The sequence below is a fragment of the Wolffia australiana genome, chromosome 16 (genome assembly GCF_029677425.1).
Source record: "Wolffia australiana isolate 7733 chromosome 16, ASM2967742v1".
Lineage (NCBI taxonomy): Eukaryota > Viridiplantae > Streptophyta > Magnoliopsida > Alismatales > Araceae > Wolffia > Wolffia australiana.
In genome coordinates, this window is record NC_135850.1 from 12231561 (window position 1) to 12257348 (window position 25788).

Genomic DNA, 25788 nt, shown 5'->3' on the forward strand with positions numbered 1-25788 from the left:
TTCCCTAGCGCTTAATATATCCTAGTGATATCATCAATTAGGGGATGCTTTGTAGAAAATCTCCCTATCAAGGTGTAGGTGAATGGTGCAGTCATTCACGAGACCTTCTCTTTGTAGAATACAACGAGTCATACTCCCTCAGATTCGGTATAACCTCGCGTTCGGGTCGTGTCATCGTACTGAGGGGGAAATGTAGTATTGGGAAGTAATTAGCTTTGTAGCAAATCTCCCCACAGGCCTCGTCCGTCATCCTGGACTCCTTCCCGCCGTCCCAGGCCTTCTTCAACCGCTCCTGGGCGCCCGTCCTTGCCCCCATGCTCGCCTTCCTCCACGCCACCGCCGCCCCGCTCGCGCTCAACCTCTACCCCTACTACGACTACGTCGCCGGCGGCGGCGTCATCCCCCTGGACTACGCGCTCTTTCGGCCGCTGCCGCCCAATAAGGAGGCCGTCGACCCCAACACCCTCCTCCACTACACCAACGTCTTCGACGCCGTCGTCGACGCGAACTACTTCGCCATGCATGCCATGAACGTGACCGACATGCCGGTGCTCATGGCGGAGATGGGGTGGCCGGCCAAGGGGGACCTGCGGAGGGAGCCGGACGCAACCACGGACAACGCGGCCACGCACAACAACAACCTGATTAAGCGCGTGCTGGGCGGGAGGGGGCTGGCGCGGCGGGGCAGGGGGGGAAGGAGGGGGCTGGCGCGGCGGGGCAGGGGGGGAAGGAGGGGGGCGGCGTGGCGGGGCAGGGGGGGGGGGGAGGGGGCTGGCGCGGCAGGGCAGGGGGGCGGGGACAGCTGGGGGGGGAGGCAGGGGGGCGGCCAGAGGGGGCACAGGCTAGAGGGGGGCGGGCGGCGGGCCAACCGGCAGACGGGTGTGTGGAGGGGCGTAGTGGGATGCGAAATTCGCACAACGTGGAATTTTCGCACCGCACCGACCCCTATGTGGTGGGCGGTGCGGTGTGCAAAATTCCTGTGCAAAAATTCACACAACCGCTTCGCACATGCGCCCAACCGCACGAGCGCGATCCGCTCGCACGGTTTGGCGCATGTCTAGATCCAGGCATCCGGCCAGGGAGTGATGGTTTCGGTCTTGGTATTGGTTTTTCGTAAAAACATAAGCTTATACCTAAACTTTGGTACAGTCTCAATGTGGTCAAGGACCAGTTTAGTCACTAATCTCTGACAAAATGAAATTCAAACAGAAAAATCAAAGTCCAAATTTAGGCCAAAATCTAAATTAACAGAGTTAAACAATATTATTTTAGTGGGTAAAGATACGATTTTTGTCTTGAGCTCACATCACATTCAATGAAAAAACTGTCATACTTGCTGTGTTTCAAAACTGGGCTGGTGCAAAAATTAAAATTTTTTTTGTCTCCTTTGGAAATCGGTCCGGTTTTTGGTCGGGTTTTCAGTTAATGGAGCATTTCGATCTTAGAAATGGCGAACCCTAGATCCGGCCCAAAAGTTCTATCGAGAATTTCGATCTAATCGAATTTCGGATCTCAAGATCGTTCTCCTTAGACGATCACAACCCGACCTCTACCATTTCCGACTGAGTAGAGACGGAAATCACGATCCTAACGATCAGGGTTTTGGCTGAAGAGAGTTGCAAAGATTGTGCTTTTGTCCTTCGCACGACCTCTCCCTCCACGGCAGTCGAAACTTGAATTTCCCTGGTATGTTGTCAGGAAACTTCGACATAAGCTGTTTTTGATAAGATTATTCTCATTTATCGTTGCATCTTGGAATATCCAACTTGTCTATCAAATTTGGTGGAAATCGTTGATCTTAGCTCTTCCTAGATAATTTTTTTATTATTCGGCTGCATCTTAGAGATGTGTAATTGTATTCTTGCGCGTAGAATGTATTGATGTTAAGAAATTGTTGATTTGCGAGATTTCCGGTTCGTCTCAAATTCCGGGGACAGAGATTTAGGGCTTCGAGTACCGATTTCACTTCGATTTTCTGGTTCAGAAGTTCAAGATGAAAGAGAGAGACAAGGTGTTTCTTGCCATGCCTGGTTCGTGGGCCGAGGATAACCGTGAGATGGCTGACCATTACACAACGAAGATTGGCGGAGTACCTGTGAGTTTCTCGCCAAATTCCAAATTTCTTGTGCATTTTGAATTCTTTATTTTTCATTCTTGCAATTTTTTTGGATTGTTTAGGACTGGCCGAGTTTAAACATCGATCATGCTAAGGTCAAGTGCAGATTATGTGGCGAAAGGCTCTACCTTGTGGCACAGGCATAGATAACTCCATTCTCTTTCCCTCTTTCTTGTTTCCTTGAACAATCTGACATAACAATGGCAAAACCTTCTAGGTTTATGCCCCTATCTCATCCGATCATTTGAAGGTTGAAGACCGTACAGTTTACGTCCTGGGCTGCCCAAGAACAAGTTGTGCAACCAGCAGCGAAGGGTATATATTTTCTTTTCGCGGAATTGAAGTCTCCCTTTCAGTTTGCTTATTGTTCTGAAAAGTTTTTGTTATTTTTTCATTTTCAATCCAATCTAGGAGGGGCATTTGACCTTGTCAGTGATATTTCGAATTTTTTGCCTTTGCCTGCACTTCGTTCTTCAAGTACCCTGTAGTATTTCATTAGTTGTGAGCGGTTCCTGATCTTTCCTCTCTACCGTCTCGGACCTTTCAGTCCCCGTGTTCAATCCCCTGCTGCCTTATCGTTTCACCTAGTTTTTGGTTTATTAGGGGTATTTCCTTCATTTAACTTGCCTTAGTTTTTTCGGTCGCTTTAACATTGTCTGCATTGTTCCCTTTTAATTCATGTAGGTCTTCCCTGAGGATGGCAGGGAAGAAGTATTGAGTAAGTCATGTTCTCTTCCTGGTCTACCCTCGTCTCCGTCTCGGTCCTTTTGGTTCCCTTTGATCCCCTGCCCTTGTGATTGTCTCACCGGTTCTTCAACTGGCTTTGTCTTTGGCTTCGAATCAATTTCCTCTCTCTCTAGATCAATATCTCTCTTCTCCTTAATTCTCACTCTAGAAACCCATGTTCATAGCATTAATATTGTATCAATCAGATTTTACAGCAGATAAGATCCACAAAGTTTGTGTCAATCGCATTTTATGTCTGACAACAAACGACTTGCAGCTGGAGAGCTCTTCGAGTTCAAAAAAACATGAGAGATAGTCAACATCAGTCGGTGCTTGAACCACAAAAGAAGTCTTTGACTTGTGACAACTGGTGGGCAAGCGGCACTGAGAGCGACGATGAGATAGATCTGCAGAAGTTGAGTGAAGAAATATCAGAAGCTTCCCGCCTCGCTCAAGGCTCCAAGAAGCAGAATGAACCGATTTTCTCTGAGGCTGGCCCAAAAATAAAACCAAAAAGCAACAGTTCTGACATACCTGGTAAATTGTTTTTGTCTTTCTTTCCTTTTTCCTGAAGGATAGATGGGTTTTTTGGGTTTCCACGAAGGGGAAAACTTCCCGTGTTGACTTTTTATGCGTGGTTTGCAGTTCTTCCCTGTTTTTATGTCTATGATGAGGAAGAGAAGTTCTTTGACAAGAGAAATGATATCACCATCCACTGTTCATCTCTTTCCATTAAAGAGAACCCAAGCCTCCCGTTTATTGAGTCTTCTGATGAGGAGAAGTGGGAAGGAGAGAGCTATGAACACGACAGGGCATTAGGAGCGGACAGAGTATACCTGAAATTCAAGAAAAGAATAGAGGCTTATCCAGAACAATGCATTCGGTAAAGTCTGATTTCATTTTGAAATGATTTTTTTCTTCTCTGGTTAATCTTCGCTTCGTTGCTTTAGTGAAAAAGTTCCAGTTTCCTGAGATTTTCCTCAAACTGCAGTTTAACGAGAGTGAAACTTTGAGGGTTGTTAGATGAAGTAGGAAGGGGTAGGTTTACACGTTTACGCCGTTACTTTATCTTATCTCCTCTATTTCTTTCTCCCATAGACTGTGCTCATCTCGTCCATCTTATATCTTCTTAGAGTCTGTGCATTTAGGACAAACCATGGAATTCTCGTGAGCATGAAATGACATTTTCTGTTATTTTTAATATTTTATCATGTGGAGCAATTCTTATCCATCATTATCGATGAAGGAGCAATTCGATCCTTGATCATCTGGTTCAACATTCTTGTTGGTCATCGGTCAAGGCGGTTGATCGATCAACTCTGTCGATCCTTACTCAATGCGGCTGACCAGATCAGATTGCCGAACCCTAATTGAGAAGGCGTCATGCTTAGTTAGGGAACAGCACCTCCGGGACGTGACGGAACGGATGACGAAACGTGATGGACGGTGACGTGATGAAACTTTCGTCATGTCACCATCCCGTCACACGTCCCAGTATATTGAGAAAAAACCATCACGTTACCGTCAGGTGTCCCTCCGTGTGGGGTCCTGTCACTTCCCCATCACTGGACGGCGTCACCATCACAGGTGACGTGAAAAAACCCTAAAAATTTTATTTTCAATTATTAGGGAAATTTGGAGGACAGAGAATCGGAGGGGTATATTCCCAATTATTTCTAGGCGGCGTCGGTTTGCGTGCACAAAAAAGGGACTTCTGTGCAAAATGCAAAGAAATCAAAATAGCGACGCCACGTGGCGAAATCTCGGCCGACAAAAAGCTTAAAAAATAATGATTTTAATACGATTTTTCTGTCCGTTTTTAACTTCTTAAAAAATCCGTCATGGCCGTCATCCGTGACGGCCGTTCTGTCACGTCACACGTCGGAGGCAACCCATCACCATCACGTCCCTGTCAAGACAAATCCGTCATCCGTCACGGACCCCTAATTCTGTCACCATCACCATCACGTTTCCATCACGTTTCCATCACGGTGACGTATGACATGAAGGATGACGCCTGCCAATCCCTATGCTTAGTTTGTTCTTAAGGTTGTTGTACTAAGTTCTTATTTTTTCCTCCTATTATTTTAGGTATTCTCATGGGGGCATGCCGCTTGTGGCGGCAGAACTCTTGGAAAAGCCAATGAAATGTGAAAGTTGCGGAGCCCATAGAAATTTTGAGATGCAATTGATGCCCCCCTTGTTGTTCTTCCTTCAGCAAGCCGCTGAAGATCAATCAGCCCCAGGTTTGCTAAGGGATTGGACTTGGATGACTGTCATCATCTACACATGCTCCCAGGTGTCATAATTTTTTTTAATTCTTGAAATTGTTTATCCGATTTTTTATCAATCTACGGAAAATTAATTACTATGTTGACATGAATCTAGAATTTTCAACATAGAATACTGAGATGTGCTTGTAAAGGAAGAATTCCTCCCAACTTTAATCATTCTTTTAAGTTGCTTTTCCTTCTTTTCGAAAATTTTATCTACCTAGTGCTGCGGTTATGCGATTTTTGTCATGTTATCATATAAAATTCAGTTTTCTTATAATATTGAGGTATAGCTTCTTTCTTCAAAAAAAAAATTGAGGTATAGCTTCTTATCTTGGACAGAACTGCAGCCGCCTCTCGTCCGAGGATCTGACAGCAGGAGACACATGGGTAGTTTCCGAAGAGTCCGTCGTGGTGCAGTGGGAATGAAGTCTGGCGTTAGGGTTTGTCAAACGTCGTCTGTCACATCACAAGTCGCGTAACGGAAGACGAAGACATGACGGAAGACATGGTTGGAGAAGTGACCTTAAGTGATGGTCTGTGACGCCATTTGGATGACGCAAAATGACGGGTTCGGTGAACCACAAAATTTTCTAAAATTCAGGTAGGGAATAGATTATCCATTTGAGTTATGTAACACATGTATTCTTTTGACATGTGAGTCACGTAAAAAATATATTAATAAACAATAAAGAATAAATATTTTTTTTATCGTCTTTTTTCTAAGAAAACTTGAATTTCAAATTAATGCATTTGTTTTTCAAATGCATTGATTTGAAAAACAAATTGTCACCAATCGTCATCCGTCCTGTAACCTCGTCTGAGGATGCGCTGAACCTCAACTGCCTCCGGTTATTCTTCCTCAACCCAATACTCAAAAAGTAATGTATTAAATTTCCTTTTTCCGGTGGTTTTTCTAATTTATAACTTGGAGGGCTCATAATAAGCCACGTGTCCGGTCAAATAGGAGATAAAACTATCGCTGGCATCCTATCCTGTGGCTGGAAGTTTGCCACGTGGATAACCGACATTGCCACGTCAGCGGTTGGAAATGATAGTCTAGACGTCACGCGAAGCTTTGATGAATGTCAACGTAAGTTTCCGTCCCCGTTTAATTGGGTCGCACGTGCGTGCATCCAATGGCAACGTGCCACGTTGAGGCTCTTGGAATCACCCAGTCGCCTCGTCCTCCTCGAGATTCACATCGAAGATTCATGCCACATCAGCGACTCTATTTCATAGCCGTCCGATTAAAGATTCCCTCGAGATTCGTGCAATGCGGGCCCCGCTCATCTACCGTCAGATCCGGAATCAATGGCGCCGATGCGTTTGTGGCTTTTGTCGTTTTCTGGCGCCACCTGCCGCTTTTTTCCGACGCGACCGTTAAAATAAACCTCGCGCGTGCCCCCAAAATATCTCTCTCACTCTCTCTACCGTTTTTCTCTCTCTGACGTCATCCGAAAACTCTGCCAATCATCATGCGTACTGCAAGTCCGGTTTTTGCCTCCCGCGTGATTTCTCGCGCGACAATGATTGGTTACACGTGCGAACAGCTGGATGACGGCATTCGAGAGTCAACCTCAGCCTCGTAGTTGTACCCAAGAGTAAAGTCAAATGGGCCACCGTTGATTAAAAAATGAGTTTTATTTTATTTTAGGCGATTTTAAAAATCCTGGATCGCCATTAGATTGCTTTTTCGGGGATATTTTTTTTTTGGCTGGCTGCCCGTGGTGTAGGGATGACGGCGGCGGCTGCAAGTGGCGGCGCGGCCGACGCGAGGCGGTGACGGCGCGTCACGGACGGCCGGTGGACCCCCCCCCCATCTCTCACTCTCTCTCCCAAACTCTCACTCTCTCTCCCAAACTCTCTCTCTCTCGCGTCGGCATCAAAAACCCTAATAATGCAATCTCTTGAACGGCGGTGGAAGCGCCCGAGCTAGACTTTCTCTCTCTTCTTTCTCTCTCTTGCTCGCCGAAGAAGACTCGAGATCTCGCGCCGGAGAAGCCGATGAGCGATTCCCAGATCCCCGTGAGTGTCCTCTCGATTCGATTTCATCGAATTCCGCTTCTTTTTTGCCGTAATTTTCTCGCGATTCTCTCTTCTCTCCCTGTTCGTGATTTCTAGCCAGTGTTCTTCGTCCAATCGACGTCGTAATTTTCCCGCGATTCTCTCTTCTCTCGCTGTCCGTGATTTCTAGGGTTCTTCATCCAATCGAATCCCTCTAATCGAACCCCTTCCGATAGGGCAGAATTTTCGCAATCCGAAGCTCTAATTTCCTCCGGGGGAATGATCCCGATCGGATCTCTCCCGATGAGGCAGAATTTTCGCAATCCAAAGCTCTAATTTCCTCCGGGGGAATGACCCCGATCGGATCTCCCCCGATAGGACAGAATTTTCGCAATCCAAAGCCGCTAATTCTCTCCGGGGAACGATGGCAGGATCGGTAGCAGGATGGACAGAGCGGACACGAGCGGGTTCGTGAGCGGCGGCGCGGCCGCGTGGCAAGCTCCTTGACGAGCTTCGATGGATCTGAACATGGACAAGCTCCTCTTCTGCAACCTGGACCGGCTCCGGCGCGAGCCGGCCGAGGAGGACGACGGATGCGCGCTGGTCCTGGGGCTGGGCCCGCCGCCGAGCGCGGCCCCGAGCCAGACCCACAGCCAGACTGTCACCGACTCGTCCTCGGTGTTGCAGCTCGGGCTACCGGCGGTGGTCGACGAGTGCTCGACCTCGGCGCGGCGGAGCGCCGGGGGGTACCTCCCGGCGCTGCTCCTGGCCCCGCCGGCGCGGTCCGGCGCGCGGCGGTGCGGCGCGCCGGGCTGCGGGAAGGGCGCGCGGGGCGGGACCGGGCTCTGCATCGCGCACGGCGGCGGGCAGCGCTGCCAGCGGCCGGGCTGCGGCAAGGGCGCGGAGAGCCGGACCGCGTACTGCAAGGCCCACGGCGGGGGCCGCCGGTGCGAGCGCCTGGGCTGCACCAAGTCCGCCGAGGGCCGGACCGACTACTGCATCGCGCACGGCGGCGGGCGCCGGTGCGGGTTCGAGGGGTGCGGGAAGGCGGCGCGGGGGCGGTCCGGGCTGTGCATCCGCCACGGCGGCGGGAAGCGCTGCACGGTGCTGGGCTGCGCGCGGTCGGCGGAGGGGCAGGCGGGGCTCTGCATATCGCACGGCGGGGGGCGCCGCTGCCAGGCGGAGGGGTGTAACAAGGGCGCGCAGGGGAGCACGGTGTACTGCAAGCGGCACGGCGGGGGGAGGCGGTGCGGGTTCGAAGGGTGCGGCAAGGGCGCGGAGGGGAGGACGGCGCTGTGTAAAGCGCACGGCGGGGGGAGGCGGTGCGGGTTCGGGGGAGGGGGGGTGTGCCCGAAGAGCGTGCACGGGGGGACGGAGTACTGCGTGGCGCACGGGGGGGGGAAGCGGGGCGAGGTGGAGGGGTGCACGAAGAGCGCGCGGGGGCGGACGGAGCGGTGCGTGCGGCACGGCGGGGGGAAGCGGTGCAGGGTGGAGGGGTGTGTGAAGAGCGCGCAGGGGAGCACGGAGCTGTGCAAGGCGCACGGCGGGGGGAGGCGGTGCGGGTGGGCGGGGGGCTGCGAGAAGTTTGCGAGGGGGAGGAGCGGGCTGTGCGCGGCGCACGGGAATTTGGCGGGCAAGGCGGGGAGTGGGAGTTCGTCGAGCGTGGTGTCGGATGGGGGGGAGTCGGTGGGCGTGCCGGCGCTGTTGTTGGTGCCGCAGGGGTTGAGGGGGCTGCCGGCGCTGCCGGAAGGGAGAGTTCATGGCGGCGGGCTCATGTCCCTCCTCCGCGGCGCCGCCCATCCTCCGCCTTGACCCCCTCGAGCTCTGCTTATTGTTCGTGTGGTTTCTTTTCTTCTTTGTGGTCTTCGTCTTCCGGATTCTGGGTATTATTCTCCCAGCGTCTCTTCTTCTTCCCCCTTGCTCTTCTAATTGTTCCTCCCCCGCCTTGACCCTTTTTCTTCTTCTTCGAGCTCTGGTTACTGTTCGTGTGGTTTCTTCTTTGGTCTTCGTCTTCCGGATTCTGGGTATTATTCTTCTTATTCTTCCGGTGTCTCTTCTTCTTCCCCCTTGCTCTTCTAATTGTTCTTCCCCCGCCTTGACCCTTTTTCTTCTCCTTCGAGCTCTGGTTATTGTTCGTGTGGTTCTTTCTTTGGTCTTCGTCTTCCGGATTCTGGGTCTTCTCATTGTGTCTCTTGTTCTTCTCCGGGGGCTCTTCTAATTGTTCTTCCTCTTCCAGCTCTTTGTCTTCCTTCTAATTCTTCTTCTTCCTCTTCTCCTTCTTCTAATGCTTCTTCCTCTTCCAGCTCTTATTCTTCCTACTTCTTCTTCTTCTCCCTCTTCTCCTTGTTCTAATTCTTCTTCTCCTTCTCTCTCCTCTCCTTCTTCTAATGCTTCTTCGTCTTCCAGCTCTTATTTTTCCTTCTTCTTCTTCTTCTTCTTCCTTCTTCCTTCTTCTTCCTCCTATATCTGGTTCTTCTCCCTCTTGTAGCTCTTATTCTTCATTCTCTTCTTCTTCCTTCTCTGCACCTTGTGATTCTGATTCTTCATTGTGTCTCTTTCCCTTGCTCTTCTAATTCTTCTTCCTCTTCCAGCTCTTCTTCTTCTCCCTCTTCTTCTTCCTCCTAGTTCTTCTTATTCTGCGTCATTTTCTATTTCGTCCTTCTTCTTCCTCCTACATCTAGCTCGTAGTCTTCATTCTCTGCACCTTGTGATTCTGATTCGTCAGATTGCGTCAATTGGAATGCTGGGTGTGTGTGTGCGTCGTAGGAAAGGGTTGTGCTTATCTGTGATGAATAAGCCCGGCCCAGGCTTCTTCACAGCTCGTGATGTTGAGTCTTGGCAAGTTGCCGCAATTTTTATGTCTGAGTGCTACTTTTTTCCACTTTGTCTTCCTATATTTGGTTCTTGGTTTGTTTCCACTTCTGGAAGTAGAGTGGGAATTTAATGAGGCCATTGATGTGTTAGTTGACTTCTTAAAATGGTTTGTCCCTCTTCTTTTCTTAATTCTCGTATACAACACCATGAACCTAGTGCTCACCCCATCCAATATCAGTCCATATCTGACTTTTGATATCCAATATCTGGAAGAAATTGAGACGATTTCAGATACCAGATACCTGATCCTGTAAGGATATCAAACATCCACCTTATACCAGATATAGGTATGCATGTTGTTGGATCAGAACATGGCGGAAGCCATTACTGAATAAGCATCCGTAGCCCCCTATGGAAAAACAGAAAAGTGAAATAATGTATAAATTGAATTATATGCATCATGTTTTAAATGATGTTGACCAAGTATTCCAATTGACATTAGAGGAACTGGGCCCTATTTGGTCCAAAACGGGTAATTATTAACGGATTTAAAGTTGGGCATAGCTCCTCCAATTTCAACCAGTCTAACTTAATTAGATATTGATTAAAAAAACCCAACATACAATGTTTTCATCCCCCCATACAAAGATGGATGCCAATGTTGAGATGGACAATGGTATCGAATTTTGGAAGTATGGCAACCCAGATCCGTTGTCATTATCTGATAATTGGATATTGGTAGTACATATATCAAATTTCTCACTTCTGATATCTGGTTTCAACATCCATCCTGATATTGCCATTTGATATTAGCCTCGGGATGGACAAATGCTATTAGCACCTTATCAACTAAGATTGAAATGAACAAATCAGAACCTGGCTTTGATACCACTGTTGGGTTTGATGCTTCTGTTCGTCCTTGGAAATCACATTTCCATGGATGCAGAAGCGTGGTCGATCAATTCACAATCAATCTTTAAATCAACATACGGAGTGTACCTTTTGGGGAACTCGTTCCACCCTTGACTTTGCCGCTCCGAGATCATTCTGAAGCCGTTCACGCATCCGGCCTCTAGAAGCATCCACGCGATCACTCTACGCTTGAATCTCCACGTCTTCTTCTTCAACTCTTCTTGAAAATCTAGAAGATCTCCTCACCATGAAGACACTCTTCCTTGGATGAGTGGAGAAGAGAGTGGAGAGGGGGAGAGGCTCTCAAATTAGGCTTGCATGGGTGCTTCAAATGAGACCCTTTTTCCTCTTTATATTTCACTTAAGGTTTTTTCCTCAAAAATCCTCCAAAGTAAAATATATCCACCAATGCCCTTATGACCTTGTGAGTGTCACCCTCTAGGCCCATGTATCGTTCTAGGTAATAACTAATGGTCCGATAACATTTATTGACCAACCTTATTAATTAACTATATCGTTGTATAGATTAATTAAATAAGGATCGATTTAACCCAATCGACAGGTTGAGTTTCCAACCCCGTGCAGTGCCAAGCGACACCTCGTGCTCTAGAAGACACTGAGTAGTCTCGAACTCTCTCATGGAACCTTTACCGTCATCGATTACCATATATGAATAATCCATCATCCGCGCGATAATCTCGAACGACTTAGAGTATGGTTTATCATCAAACCCTAATTCGTCATTCGATTAGTACTGATGCGTAATGGGTATCGTTGGAGAACGCCTTATCCAATATCCTCACTACCCTGGCTAGGGATTTTTTCTGCATTGTCTTCCTCGAGTCAATCTCCTCTTATACCGAGGGCAGATGATCCCATCTTGACCACTCAATCATCTCAGTAAGCTTCTTACTACATCCGATCTACAACTTATTTGAATCCCTTGATTAGAGGCTCGTAAGTCATAGTCAAAACGTAGTTCTCCACTCACAATATGTCTTTGGTGTCTTAGGTTAGTGGATCACTTATACAACCGTGACTTAAATCAACCTGATTGATATTTAGGTATAATATCATTCAAGGATTCATAAGGATCAATTCAGTGAACTCTTTCTCTAAAGAGCACCCACTATCTGTCCTTAGTGTCACCACACTAACAGCTACTAGATCAACTATACTTATCGTATAAGTAGGATCAACTAGTGCTATTCTATACGAATAATTTGATGTCTGTCTCGGCTATCCATCAAATAGGAATATTTAGAATACATGTTTAAAGACCAGTGACGGACATCGAATTATCTGGATAGAATAACACTAGTTGATCCTACTTATACGATAAGTATAGATGATCCAATAGCTGTTAGTAAGGTGACACTAAGCACAGATAGTGGGTGCCCTTTAGAGGAAGAGTTCACTGAATTGATCCGTATGAATCCCTGAATGGTATTATACCTAAATGTCAATCAGGTTGATTTAAGTCACTGTTGTATAAGTGATCCACTAACCTAAGACACCAAAGACATCTCACGAGTGGACGACTACGTTTTGACTATGACTTACGAGCCTCTAATCAAGGTATTCAAATAAGTTGTAGATCGGATGTAATAAGGGCTCTGATACCAATTTGATGTAATACGTTGGTCGGAATCAACACCTCGAGTTACATGCCGGATGTAGACTCTAAATGACGTGAATTAACATATATGATTTCAGAAATCAATGTCAAGAAATATTTCAGTCGTTGATGAAATGGGACGTAAAATCAGCAGACAACACGTGACGGGTTTTGTCACGATCGAGCTCTCGATGACCCGCATGAGCAGATTAAAGACGATGTGTGGAGAGCGTTGTATTTTGGTGGCTATCTTAGATTTCACCTTCAACTCTCACTAGGCAAAGGAGCATTCATAAATCAGCACTGAAAGACGTAATTAAGATACAATGTAAGAGGGAGAGGAGCTGAATATAGAATCTACAGGCAAATTTCTCGAATATTTTGGTGCACAATGAAAAACCCTGGAGTGCCGTACTCTTGACCAGAAGGTTATGTGAGCCAAGTATGACGAATCTTCACAGATGACGGAATACAAGGGTCGATTGACTCTAGCGGGTTATCGTCGCCGACAAGTAGTCAGAAAATTGTCGTGTGAAGATTGAACCACGATCGACTATTATTCAGAGAATAAAGATGATGGTGCTCCAAAGAGTATTAATTGTCTGAGGAACTCCCGATCAAGAGAAGATGGAACAGAAACGGTCTTCGTGAGAGAAGGATGTCCTGTACGGTCGAACCGTGGCGTTCAAAGCAGGATAGAGTGAAGGGTAATTTTTCGTCGTAACCCTGTAGGAGGCACAGAAGGAGAAACACATTTCCATCGTAACCGTATCTCCGTGGAAGAAGGAGAAACATAATCTGAGAGGGAAAATGAAAGATGATGCTCTTCACCGTTACCGCCTGGGAAATGTTCAAGTTGAATCAACTGTGGCTGCCGAGGGACGAGGGGTGCCTAGACGAATATGGCGATGATGGCGGAATGATGACTTCTGGCAATGCAATTCAGCCGTGTTTGATGGCGTGCCGAAAATCCTATCCCAATTCACAGAATGACCCCCAAATTCCCCGTTTCAACCATGTGCATCCTCTCTAGCAATCTCACGGCAATGATCCCAAGCAGCCTTGCGCGGACGATAGAGTTCTGATTTCACTCTTCTTCAATGATGGGAGAAGATCATTTGAGATGATAAGAAGACGCCCTCCAAGACCTTCTCAATAAAGCAATTCACACATTTCCATCTACAGTGTAGCTTCTTCTTTTATGATGTAGCAATTTTCTTCACTCAGAAAGGAAACAAAGCAAGCACGATGAACATAGAAAGCAACTGCTGATTCAAAGAACACAGATCTGGATTTCACACTTTCAACAATGACTTCTATTTTCTCCATGTCTGCTCTTCCCTTATTATATTGGGGAAGTGGCAGTTGTGGGGAAGCTAGCCCTATTGGGCCCTCCTCTTAAGGTAGAGCCTATTGGGCTTCCCTTAAGAGGACTCTTTAGGAGAAGAGAAACCCAACAAGGTTTTCTTCCCCTAAAGAGGACACTAAATCAAATTCAAATAAAGAAAACATCCAGGAGGCCGGTACTTGCGCAAGTGGGGCCTCCTGTCAGTCCAACAACGATGAAAACATAAAACCATAAAAATTTGCACCAAGACATTAGGCACGTATCAAGACAACAATGCCGCTTGTCAAACCTGGGAGTGGAACTGTGGATTCTTCACGTCAGCTCAAGTTCCGTGACGGGGCTGGCGATGGGTCGGGGCGCAGTCTGCTAGATGGTCCTCCATCAGTTATCGGGCCATTAGTTATTACCTAGAACGATACATGGGCCTAGAGGGTGACACTCACAAGGTCATAAGGGCATTGGTGGATATATTTTACTTTGGAGGATTTTTGAGGAAAAAACCTTAAGTGAAATATAAAGAGGGAAAAGGGTCTCATTTGAAGCACCCATGCAAGCCTAATTTGAGAGCCTCTCCCCCTCTCCACTCTCTTCTCCACTCATCCAAGGAAGAGTGTCTTCATGGTGAGGAGATCTTCTAGATTTTCAAGAAGAGTTGAAGAAGAAGACGTGGAGATTCAAGCGTAGAGTGATCGCGTGGATGCTTCTAGAGGCCGGATGCGTGAACGGCTTCAGAATGATCTCGGAGCGGCAAAGTCAAGGGTGGAACGAGTTCCCCAAAAGGTACACTCCGTATGTTGATTTAAAGATTGATTGTGAATTGATCGACCACACTTCCGCATCCATGGAAATGTGATTTCCATGGACGAACCAAAGCATCAAACTCAACAGGCACACCATACATGAATGGACATTAGCATCCACCTTGTTGAGGTTTTTGTGTTTTAATGTACACTAAATTACATTAATATCATGAATTTATAATTAAGAAACTAATTTATAATTAGAGCTTAAAAATGTTTTAAGATTATGTTTTTAAACTGTTTTAAAAACTATAAAATAAACTAAAATAATCTTAAAGTACTTGGGAGAATGAAAAATATTTTAAAAGGTCATTTCATATTTAAGGTATGTTAAAATTATTTTCAGAAGCCTTAGAAATCTTTTTAAATATTGAAAACTACTTTAAAAATATTGAAAATATTTTTCTGAAGCTTTTTGAAAAAAATTAAAAGCCTTTTAAATGGTGCAAAATTGATTTTTAAATTTTTGGTATTTTAGTCCCTTTAAAGGGGCCCAATAAGGCCTTAATGGGTGGAGCCCATTAAGTCCTAAAGGCGGACCCGAAACCGGATCCGTTAAACCGGGTCGGGTGCGCTAAAGGAAGAAAAAGAATATATATATATATATATATATATATATATATATATATATATATATATATATATATATATATTTTGGCACTCTCTATCCTCGAACCTGCGACTTCCCCTTATGTAACGTGGCATCTCACCACTGGGCCACGTTTCTCTTTGAATACAATATTAAAAATATTGTATATGAGACGTGGCGCGCCGCAATTTTTCAAATGAAAATTCCGGCGTGCGAAAGATTCGACCCCGGAATCTCAAAGTCGGCGACGTGGCACTCTACCGTTGTGCCACATTGCCTGTTTAAACAAAAAAATTTTTTTTATCTATTTTACATGTGGGTTTTATTTATAGAAAGAAATTTATATATATATATAATTAATTAAGTTAAACTTAATTAAAGAAGGAATTTAAAGGGTCAAAGGGCGGGTCCGACGGTTGACCTTCCGAAAAGGTTTTTATTAAATGCCAAAATTCAAATTTTTCCGAATTTTGACATTCCCTCATTAATTTCATTAGTGGGTAATTAACGTCATTAATGAAACCTTCCAAAAATCTTTGAAAATTCATAAAAAATTAAATACAGCTCCGTTTGAGCTCGAATTTTCTTTAAAATTCTCAGAAAATTAAAACCAACCCTATGGCCCTATAAATACCCCTTCAGAGTAAGGGTTGAGGCATCCCTTTTGAAAACCATCTCTCTTGTGCTACTCTTGAAAAAGAAAGTGCTCCTTCTTGTGAAGTTTCTCCCCTGCAATCAGTGTGGTTGTGCTTCTCCATTGATAAGGGAAGTTTTTCATTTTCATCATTCATCCATTTAGTGAATAGAGTGATAGTTTCCATCACATTCTTGTTATTAGTGGTGAATTTGAGTGATTTCTTGAAAGAGTGTAAAGGATTGAACTTGAATGCTTGAAAGAAGTTTTTAGTGGGATTAAATTTGTGATTTGAGTAGACATTTTGGAAAGCAAAAGGCTGACAGATTGATCTTGATATCATATCTTGAATTTTAGAGTTGATTATCCGTCATACATCATTGAGAGCGATGATTGACCTTTGATCAATCACAGGGAGCGGCATAGCTTCTGTTTCACTAATCTGAGCAGGTGACGAAGATCGAGAAGGCAGGAGGTGACGTTAGTGGCACCAAGGATGTGACGATGACGAGGGAAGTGGACGTACGAGGAAGAGTTTGAGACGGTCTACCCGAAGGCGGTTCGGGGTTGAAGCTCGTGCACCAAAGAACGTGACGTGCCATCGGAAGACTCCTCTGCAGAAGCAACTCTGTAAGTTGGGTTAGGGTACCTTACAAGGGAGGATCCTTAGTAAGGTTATCCTGAGTCCTAATTTGGAATCAAAGGGGGGGCCTTGGATTGACTCGATCACTAAGCGGATCGAGGAACCAAGTAAATCTAAATGTTTGAGAGAAAGAAGGTGAGAGTCAAATTAAGGAATCTTAAAAGCTAATTAGGCAAACAAAAAGTAGATAAGCTAATTCACCCCCCCTCTTAGCTTCCAACACACTTCATGCTCCATTTTTGGGCAATGGTAAGTGCTAGTGTGTGTGCAACTGTCTGGGCTGTCCAGTGTGGGGAGGCTAATGTGCCTTGTAAATGAGCTTGCAATAGAGGCCACCCACACACAATACATATAACCGGGGCCTGTGCGCATAGAAGATGTCATCCTCGATCCCAAATTGTGTTGTCTTGCATGCTACAATACACTTTATAAGGCGAAAGGCTTCAGGGTTGTCTTTTAACGCTGACTTGATGTCGTCCATGATGCTCCCTTGGAACGCTGAAAGAGAACCCACAATGGTGTCAGACTCTTTGTAGTTGAGTGTGTTTGAAACTTGGTTGGTGTACCCCGACTTATACTTCAGGTCGAAGTCAAACTCTACCAATAAATATTAACCTCTGATTTGCATTTGGGTCAACTTCTTTTGGGCTCAAATAGCTAGTGGCCACATTGTTTGTGTAGACCACAAATTTAACCCCAAGGAGATAGTGGTGTCACATTTGTAAGCATTAGACCATGGCCGTCATCTCCTTCTTGTGCATAGAGCACTAACTCACTATGTCATTCAACTTTCGGTAGAGTCAAATGCATATAAATGCACTTAATATGGTGTGTCGAACATGGGAAATTGAAGCAATGAAGTGTTGGTGAGCCCAAAGGGCATTACATTAAACTCAAAAGAACCATAAAGTGTTACACATGCCATCTTCAGCCTATCCCCCTCCTTGATCCGCACCTTGTGGTACTCATTATTGAGGTCCGTCCGTGAGAAGAAGCAAGCTTCCTCAAGCCTATCAAGCAGCTCCTCCGCATTTGACACATGGTATTTGTTCTTCATGGTGACCTCGTTGAGCACCTGTAGTCCCCGCAAAGTCTGATCAACCCATCCTTCTTCTTATAAAATAGCACCAGCTCATCAAACAATGCTTTGTATTGGGGGTATTGGATTTGACTGAAGTAGCTTCTAGAGTTGTTGCCTCAACTCGTCCAGGTTGCCTGGAGGCATTTTGCAAGTTGCATGTGCAAGAGAATGAGTTTCGAGCTGCAAATCGATCTCATGGTCCACATCCCATCTACATGACAAACACATTGGGAGCTAAGAAAAATGCTCAAATTGAATACACACCGGTCTCTCATGCATTAGAAGTCTCTTAGCAAAGCTATAAATTGCTTGAGGGTTTGAAGGAGGTTTGGGTAGACCCATAGTAGAACATCAAGACATGTTATTACCACGTGTGAATATACTTTGATGGTCATAACCATTACATGCAAACAAGGCCTGTACAATAATTTAGAGATGGGGCACAACCCATGGCATGGGGTAGTGGCATTTCTATGCCTTGGGGCTGAAACCATGCGTGGTTGCTTGCCTAAACCACCTCTACAAGTGTGCCTTGATCCCCGCCACTCTATGCACCCATGGCCATGGCCCTCAATGGACCTAGGGTCGTTGTACTACACGTCTGACATTCACCCATAGCAAAAACGTGCTCAGAGCCCACCCTTGACACACCACGTACATCCAACATCCTCGTTGACACGTCTTCAGCTTTGGTCATCGTTCGCACCATCGTGCTTGGATTCCCCTACCTTGGCACTTGTGCATTGTAGCACCACCCTTGAGGACACACCACGTATCTTACATCCATCTTGGTGGTTTCGCATGCCATGGAAACATTTTTTGCGCCGTCGACGCGCCTTTTCCCTTGATGAGATACATCCCTACCCATACACCACGTATCTTACATCCCTACCTAGCATCCTCCGCCAGCGGTGCATGCAACATTTTTGCATGCCTGATTTCCCTTTATTCACAAAGCATGAACGCTGGCAAGTATGAGCACCATGTGGGCGTTGGCCTTAAAGATCAAGGATGAGCGTCAACACTTGTGGTGTGTGTTGCGCCAACTCGACATACTCGGTTCCTTCTCTAAGTGTCCAAGTTGATAGGCCCAATGTTGTTGTGTGCTTGAACCCACAAATTTGTTATTTGTATCTAGAAAACTGTTGTTCTTGTGAGGGGTATTGTTTGTATAGGTTTCTAGGTCGATCCTCAGGGATTTTAGGGTGTGGTAATATCAACTAACGTGGGGAGATAGATGAATTAGAAGAGAGAAGAGACAAAGGAGAGAGAAAGTGGTGTAGGTCGAGGATAGGGATTGAGAGACAAGTTTACAAATGATGAGAGATGAACATTGTACTTGAATTACTCACTATCCTTTCTGTGGATGAAAGAGGAAAATAGATAGATCCGTCATTAGGGTTTGCCCAAAGGGGGAGATACATATAGGAGGAGAGAGAGAGAGAGAGAGAGAGAGAGAGAGAGAGAGAGAGAGAAACCAATATGGGCCTTAGTGGGCCCCCATTCTCACGTTCACCCTTATTGAGTTTCTTTTCCTTCCTCCTTGATCGGGGCACAGATGTCAATAAGTCCCAGCTTGAGACAGAAAGTGTCATATGAGGTAGTGCTCAGCCCCTTTGTGAAGATGTCCGCAAGCTGGTCGGATGATGCGACATACGGTGTCGAAATCAGACCCTCCAATATGCACCACCTAATGACATGGCACATGGTTTCAATGTGCATGGTACGTAGTGAAATAGTTTTATGCGTCGAGATAAAGATTGCCGCTTCATTGTCACAATACATCGGCATGGCCTCCTGTACGAGGAGTCCAAGTTCGTTCAGCAGGTTCCTCACCCATAGCATGCACAATGATGTCTCGTGCATAGCTCTATATTTGGCTTCGCCACTTGAGGAGGAGGGAATTCTTTGTTTGTGGCTGGTCCATGTAACTAAATTTCCTCCCACATATATGCAGTACCCCGTTGTGGACTTCAGATCTTCTCGGTCGCCCACCCGCAAATGTCTATGTCGTCGAAATATCAACCCCTTCCTGGTGCATGTTTTAGGTAGGCTAGGAGTCGTAGAGCGCCATTCCAATGTATCTCCCTCGGATTATGCATGAATTGGCTAAGGAGGTTGACGGTGAAGGCAATGTCCGGTCTTGTCACAGTGAGGTAGATCATCTTCCCTACCAATCTTCGATATTGTTGAGGATCACTAAGTAGAGGAGATTGCTCATCCCAGAAATCTGGCCGGCTCTCGATGGGTGACTTCTGTGGCTTACAGTCCAGGAGATTCATGTCCTCCAGAATATCAATGGCATATTTCCGCTGGTTGAGTACCACTTGTCCATGGCTACATGCAAACTCCACGCCAAAAAAATACTTTGAAGTCCCCAAATCTCGGATATCAAGATGCTTGCAGAGGAATGTCTTCGTGTCTTCAATACCTGCTCGATCATCACCAGTGATCAACATATCATCTACGTACACCGCCAAAATAACACACCCAGTGGGTGTGGATCGACGAAACACCGTAGGATCGGAGTCGCATTCCCGGAAACCATATTTCTCGTTCAGAGTGCTAAATTTTGTGAACCATGCCAGAGGCTTTGCTTGAGCTCATAAATAGCCTTTTGAAGACAACATACCTTCCCTGAGTCGACAAATGCAACATATCCAAGGGGCTGCTCCATATACACCTCCTCTTCGAGATCACCATAAAGAAATGCATTCGAGACATCCAATTGTTGGAGTGGCCAGGCTTGATTCACTGCCATGGAAACGAGAATGCGCACCGAGGCGAGTCTTACCTCCGGTGAAAAGGTCTCAGAGTAATCGATGCCGCACTTCTGAGAGAAACCCCGAGCCACTAGTCTTGCTTTGTACCGGTGGATTGATCCGTTCGGAAGATACTTTGGGGTAAACATCCACTTGCACGTCATTATGTTGGCTCCTTGTGGTCGCGGAACTAATACCCAGGTGTCACGCCGAAGGAGGCCACCATATTCTTCATCCATAGCGGCCTTCCAGTGAGGAATGGTCACTGCATCAACGTGAGACTTGGGAATATATTCCGAAGCCAGGTGAGTCGCAAATGCTCGGTATGCTGGTGATAGGCGATCATAGGATACCACATGGGTCATAGGATGAAGAGTACAAGAGCGAGTACCTTTCCGTGCCGCAATAGGAAGGTGCAGATCGTCGTACACTAGCAGTGGGTCGACAACGTTTGGTGAAGAAGGGCCTGTACCATGGGGCGCTTGTCCCGGGGTCCCTTCAAGCCGCAGCGGTGATGATGTAAGTGAAGGAGACTCTATAAGTTGATCAGGTTCGGGAGACACCCATTGTAAAGCTGCATGTCGAGTGGGCTCGTCTGCCAGTATGGGATCGGGCAGTGGGGTCGAGACCCCATTGTGACTATCCTCTGCCAGGGGCATGGACGGGGATGAGGGGGCATCATCATACCGAGTGTCCTCGTGGAAAGTAACATCTGCTGAAATGACATATTTCCGTCTATCCGGAAGATATACCCGATACCCCTTTTGAGTACGAGAGTAGCCCACAAATACTCCCTTGAGTGCTCTTGGCGACAGTTTTGAGAGATTTGGTGTAGTATCTTGAACGAATGCGACAGACCCGAATACCCTCGGAGGCAGAGGAAATAAATCTTCTCCAGGCTGTAACTGTCGTAGGGGTATCTCACCTCCCGGAGGTGAGGATGGTATCCGGTTGATAAGGTACGTCGCTGTGAGAACCGCGTCTGCCCATAGATAGTCCGGTGCTCCCATTTCGAGTAGGAGTGTACGAGTTGTATCGAGAATGTGCCGATGCTTTCGTTCAGCCACACCATTTTGTTGCGACATATACGGGCATGTCATTTGGTGTCGAATTCCCAGCTTCTTACCGTGACTCTCCAGGTCAGTTTTCGTGAACTCCAGTGCATTATCCGTCCTTAAGACCTTAGGAGTTCTCTGCCATTGTGTTTTTACTTCATCCAGAAAACTTGTGAGATGGACCATTACCTCAGTACGATCCTTCAACATATACACCCATGAGGCACGTGAGAAGTCATCGATGATGACCATGTAATATCGGAACCCGCCGAGAGAGGTCACCCTGGATGGTCCCCAGACATCACAATGGATAAGATCGAATGGGTGTTGGCATGGTGGATCATGACGTCGTGGATAGGAAGCACGAAAATGTTTGCCAAGTTCACATGATTCACACTGATATTTACAGATGGAGATGCCCGGAAGAGCTTGTCTTAATTTTGAAATGTTTGCATAACCAAAATGACGATGCCATAACAACGATGAGTTTTTCTCAGAAAACAAACAGGATAGTCAGGCCGATGGTGTGTCCGACGCCAGTTCATAGATGCCCCGTCCAGTGTCTCTACCCAAACCAATCCTCCGTCCCGTATGCAAGTCCTGAAATATACAATGATAAGGAAAGAACTGAACTGAGCAAAACAACTCTTTTGTGATGGCGCTTATGGACAATAGATTGGCACTGAGATTCGGGACGTAGAGAACGTTCTCCAGGTGTAGGTTTGCATTCGGCTTGGCTACCCCTTTGCTTGTCACCGAGAAAGCACGAACATCTGCTATCGTCACACTTTTAGGAGGATGTAACAATTTCAGGCGGGAGAGCAACGACTACGTGCCGGACATATGTGCAGACGCGCCAGAGTCTATGATCCAGGTGGGACTCGTGGAGTTTTGAGGAACCGTACCTGGGGTTGGAGCCGTTGCAGCAAGGTGAGCTGTGACCTGAGTCATCATTACAGGTTTGCTGGTGGAGGTTGAAGAGGAACTCGCGACGGAGTTTGAGAAGAAACCTCCCGGCGGAAGTGGGTACGGATAGTCTGCCGGATAGCCGAACTTGGCGTAGCACTTTGTGGAGCGATGATTATTCTTCCCACAATGTTCGCAGGGGGGAAGAGGGGGTCGGCCTCGGTTACGATCATGCCCTCGACCGCGTTCGAAAGGTGCGCCCCGACCGGATCCAGTTACCGACAGAGCAGCCGCCTTTGTGGTTGTTGTAGTTGAGGAGGTGATTGGGGCAATCCGGCGAACAACATTGAACGTCTCTTCCAGCGTGGGTGGAGTCTCGCCATTTAACACTGATCCCTTTCTTGATTTGCTAAAGTGGGATCGATGGACTCCACGTATAGCGTAACGAATAGTTCTTCTCGATACCTTTGATTCACGTTGGGCTCCGAGCTGATTGGCTGATATTGGGCCAGCAGATTCGCGTACTTCGTCAAGGTGAGATACGTGCTCTGCCAATTTGAGGACGTCCCACGGAGTTTGAGCATGTCGGTGTAAATATTCATCGTGTGCCCAATGCTGCCTTTCGCCCCAAACGACTGTTGTAGCTTGTCCCACATCACCTTGGCGGTGTCCAAGTACTCAATCGTACCTGTGAGCGCCGGAGACACCATCTTTACTATCCACGCTTGAACGATTTCATCTTTGGAGAGCCAATTGTTACACCCTGGATCAGTTGACGCCGGTGGAGCGTCAAGTAGATGCTGTCGATACCCATGAATGCTGAAGAACTATCGGAAATTATGAGCCCATTGATGGTAATTGATGCCATCGTCTGCAATTGGAGGTCCAGGCGTGTGCAGCTGACTAAGCAAGATGTTCGCCGGCATAATTGGGCCCAGCGGTTTGCTGCTGTTTCCCGAGAGATTTGGAGATGCAAAGGACTCCTCGGGCTCCATTATTTGTTTAGCGATCACAAGTTAGGAAAGGTTTTCTGTTTTTCGATCAAACCTGGATCCGACGAAGGCAAATTTGGCCCCGCTAGAGATGGCAGCTAGCTGGATATTCGGGCCGGCTGGGTGTTCTGGCCGGCTGGGCGTTCTGGCCGGCTGGGATCCTGGCGAAAATCCTGCCAAGGATCGATAGATAAGGATATGATGGGCGATTTCTGATCCGGGCGAAATTCCTGCCCTAGATCATTTGGCCGTCGACCTGTCCTCCTTCTCCTTGCTCTGATACCATGTGGATGAAAGAGGAAAATAGATAGATCCGTCCTTAGGGTTTGCCCAAAGGGGGAGATACATATAGGAGGAGAGAGAGAGAGAGAAAAACCAATATGGGCCTTAGTGGGCCCCTATTCTCACACTTTCAAAGTCAATCCTTCAAAGAAAATACTCAATAGTCAAAAGAAAGAAGTTCCATGACATTACAATGTTGATAAGCGACGGGAGTCCACAGTTGAACAGCGAGGGATGGGGGGCTCGTTCACCAACCTGCTGAGGACGAATAGCAGCCACTGGATTCCACAACCATAGGGAGGAGAAGAGATTGGAATAGATTAGATAAAAGAGATTTCAGAAGAAGCAGAGTAATAAGAATAAGAACTATGAGGGAGAGAAGCAATACTACAGAAAATAAGAGTAATTAGAGGAGGCGAGAAGAGAGGTTTCAAAGAAGAGACACAAGAGCAAGATAAATTATAATAATAGTGTTTCAGATGTGAAGGCGAAGAATAACAGAAGATCGATGGAGTAGAAAGAGCAGAAAAACAATAAGAGAGAAGATACGACCAGATCAGAGATGAAATCACAGAGAAGAAGTGCAGGGGCGAGAGAGAAAAACAGATTAAGAAGGGGGAGAAAAATAGATCGGGAGAGAAAGAGAGAACTGGGCGAGACTGTGGAGAAAGAGAGAGATGGAGAGAGGAATGAGGAAAAATCAGTAAACAAAGAGAGAGGGAAAAGGAGAACGGAGAGAGAGGAAGCAAAATGAAACCAGGCGAGGAGGAGAGTAAAGCCAAGAAGAGAGAAAATCACAGGAAAGAGAGAATAGCGGAGAGAAAAAAGAATGACAGATCAGGAGAAAAAAAAGCAGAGGAAAAGAGGAGATGGATCACAAAGAATGAACGCCCAACCCTAAAAGAACAGCCGTCAGAGAGAGAGTGTGAGCCAGCCTGCGGGCAGAAAAATAATGGGAAAAATATCCTTCTTTTAAAGAGAGCGATGTTGGGGAACTTAGAATTAGAGGCATGTTAAAAGAGAAATAAACCAGATAATAGATATAGAGAAATACTGAGATATATTTAGAATTGGAGAGAGATGGAGCTAGCAATATAGAGAGATTTATATTTTGAGGAGTATCTCTTCTCTTTCCTCCTTTTAGGGATTTTCTTCTTCATCTCCAAGCACGTTTAACTTCATTCAATTGACTTTCTTTGATTGCTTCTCTTATGTACTCCAGAGAGGTCCTCCTTGTTGATTTGAGGCTTTCTCTAAAACCAATAATTTAAGAATCATGTAGAGAAGTTCATCTTTTCATGGAAGTATACCATAAAAATACCAAAGTGCAAAAATGATGAGCTTAGAGGAATATTTATGAGATTATTGTAACATATAATAGCGTTTTTGATATACTTGTAGATATTTATTATGCTATTATCACAAGTATACAGGATTTCCTCATGGACAGGTCCTTGAAGGTCCGCCGATACACTCTATTGATAGATATTATGTGGTGGTCAAGCCAAATCACACCACTGTATTTTATTTAAGTTCATTGAATAAAATGTTATTTTCATTATTATTCCAATGACATGTTTATAATGAATTCCATGAATACGTGCAATGACAAAGTGAAGTATGATGATATCATAATACAGTGATCTCTAGTCTTTTAGCATCTATTCTAAATATTCGTATTTGATGGATAGTTGAAATGTACACTGAATTATCATGATAGAATATCACTAACTGATCATACTTGTATAATAAGTATATCAGATCATGTGGCTATTAGTGTGTCATAACTAAGGACACATAGTGTGTGCTCTTTGGAGAAAGAGTTTACTGAGTTGATATGAAGAATTCCTAAATGGTATTATACCTAAACATCAATAAGGTTGATTCATGTCACGGTTGTATAAGTGCTCCATTGAACTAAGTCACCAAGGACATCTTGTGGATGGATAACTAAATTTTGACTATGACTTAAGAGCCTCTAATCACATGATTAAAAAGATTCATAACTTGGATGTAGAAAGAAGCCCACGAAGAAAATTGAGTGGTCCAGATGAGATCATCTTCATTTTGTATAAGAGGAGATCGACTCAAGGAATATGAAGTAGAAAATCCCGAGTATGGTAGTGAGGATATTGGAGAAGGCATTCTATAATTACCCCCCTGCTTAACAGTACTATGCAAACGAAGGGTTAGGGTTTGACAATCAACCATACTCTAAATCATTTGAGAG

The 25788-nt window shown here is 45.9% G+C and overlaps 3 protein-coding genes and 1 pseudogene across 4 annotated transcripts; 3 read left to right on the forward strand and 1 right to left on the reverse strand.

Annotated features, from left to right (window-relative positions):
* Positions 1-314: 314 nt before the first annotated feature.
* Positions 315-1461, forward strand: LOC144713519 (glucan endo-1,3-beta-glucosidase 3 pseudogene; annotated as a pseudogene).
* Positions 1462-1463: 2 nt separating this feature from the next.
* Positions 1464-5831, forward strand: LOC144713428 (programmed cell death 2 C-terminal domain-containing protein). Of its 2 annotated transcripts, none has more exons than XM_078587978.1 (8): positions 1464-1686; positions 1988-2095; positions 2179-2256; positions 2334-2431; positions 3120-3379; positions 3488-3725; positions 4934-5141; positions 5458-5831. In XM_078587978.1, the coding sequence occupies exons 2-8, from the start codon at positions 1994-1996 to the stop codon at positions 5542-5544; spliced, it is 1071 nt and encodes a 356-aa protein (XP_078444104.1). In that variant the 5' UTR covers positions 1464-1686; positions 1988-1993; the 3' UTR covers positions 5545-5831. The 2 variants fall into 2 exon arrangements, with proteins under 2 accessions (XP_078444104.1, XP_078444102.1); XM_078587976.1 differs by having other exon boundaries at positions 1465-1686; positions 1985-2095.
* Positions 5832-6859: 1028 nt separating this feature from the next.
* LOC144713427 (uncharacterized) lies at positions 6860-10003 on the forward strand. The gene is made up of 2 exons (XM_078587975.1): positions 6860-7143; positions 7554-10003. The coding sequence occupies exon 2, from the start codon at positions 7639-7641 to the stop codon at positions 8932-8934; it is 1296 nt and encodes a 431-aa protein (XP_078444101.1). The 5' UTR covers positions 6860-7143; positions 7554-7638; the 3' UTR covers positions 8935-10003.
* Positions 10004-20834: 10831 nt separating this feature from the next.
* Positions 20835-23152, reverse strand: LOC144713520 (uncharacterized). Its single transcript, XM_078588112.1, has 3 exons — positions 23008-23152; positions 22284-22961; positions 20835-22151 (listed from the first exon to the last, which is right to left on the reverse strand). The coding sequence occupies exons 1-3, from the start codon at positions 23150-23152 to the stop codon at positions 21892-21894; spliced, it is 1083 nt and encodes a 360-aa protein (XP_078444238.1). The 3' UTR covers positions 20835-21891.
* Positions 23153-25788: the final 2636 nt, after the last annotated feature.

What these genes read in the sequence shown, in the direction of transcription:
- LOC144713428 (XM_078587978.1), top strand. Translation starts at nt 1,994, where the DNA reads ATGAAAGAGAGAGACAAGGTGTTTCTTGCCATGCCTGGTTCGTGGGCC. An exon ending in CGAAGATTGGCGGAGTACCT is followed by an intron (nt 2,096 to 2,178) that starts GTGAGTTTCTCG and finishes TGGATTGTTTAG; the next exon opens with GACTGGCCGAGTTTAAACAT. An exon ending in TGTGCAACCAGCAGCGAAGG is followed by an intron (nt 2,432 to 3,119) that starts GTATATATTTTC and finishes AACGACTTGCAG; the next exon opens with CTGGAGAGCTCTTCGAGTTC.
- LOC144713427 (XM_078587975.1), top strand. Translation starts at nt 7,639, where the DNA reads ATGGATCTGAACATGGACAAGCTCCTCTTCTGCAACCTGGACCGGCTC.
- LOC144713520 (XM_078588112.1), bottom strand. Translation starts at nt 23,152, where the DNA reads ATGGCATCAATTACCATCAATGGGCTCATAATTTCCGATAGTTCTTCA. An exon ending in AAAGATGAAATCGTTCAAGC is followed by an intron (nt 22,962 to 23,007) that starts GTGGATAGTAAA and finishes GGTACGATTGAG; the next exon opens with TACTTGGACACCGCCAAGGT. An exon ending in TGCAACGGCTCCAACCCCAG is followed by an intron (nt 22,152 to 22,283) that starts GTACGGTTCCTC and finishes TGACGATAGCAG; the next exon opens with ATGTTCGTGCTTTCTCGGTG.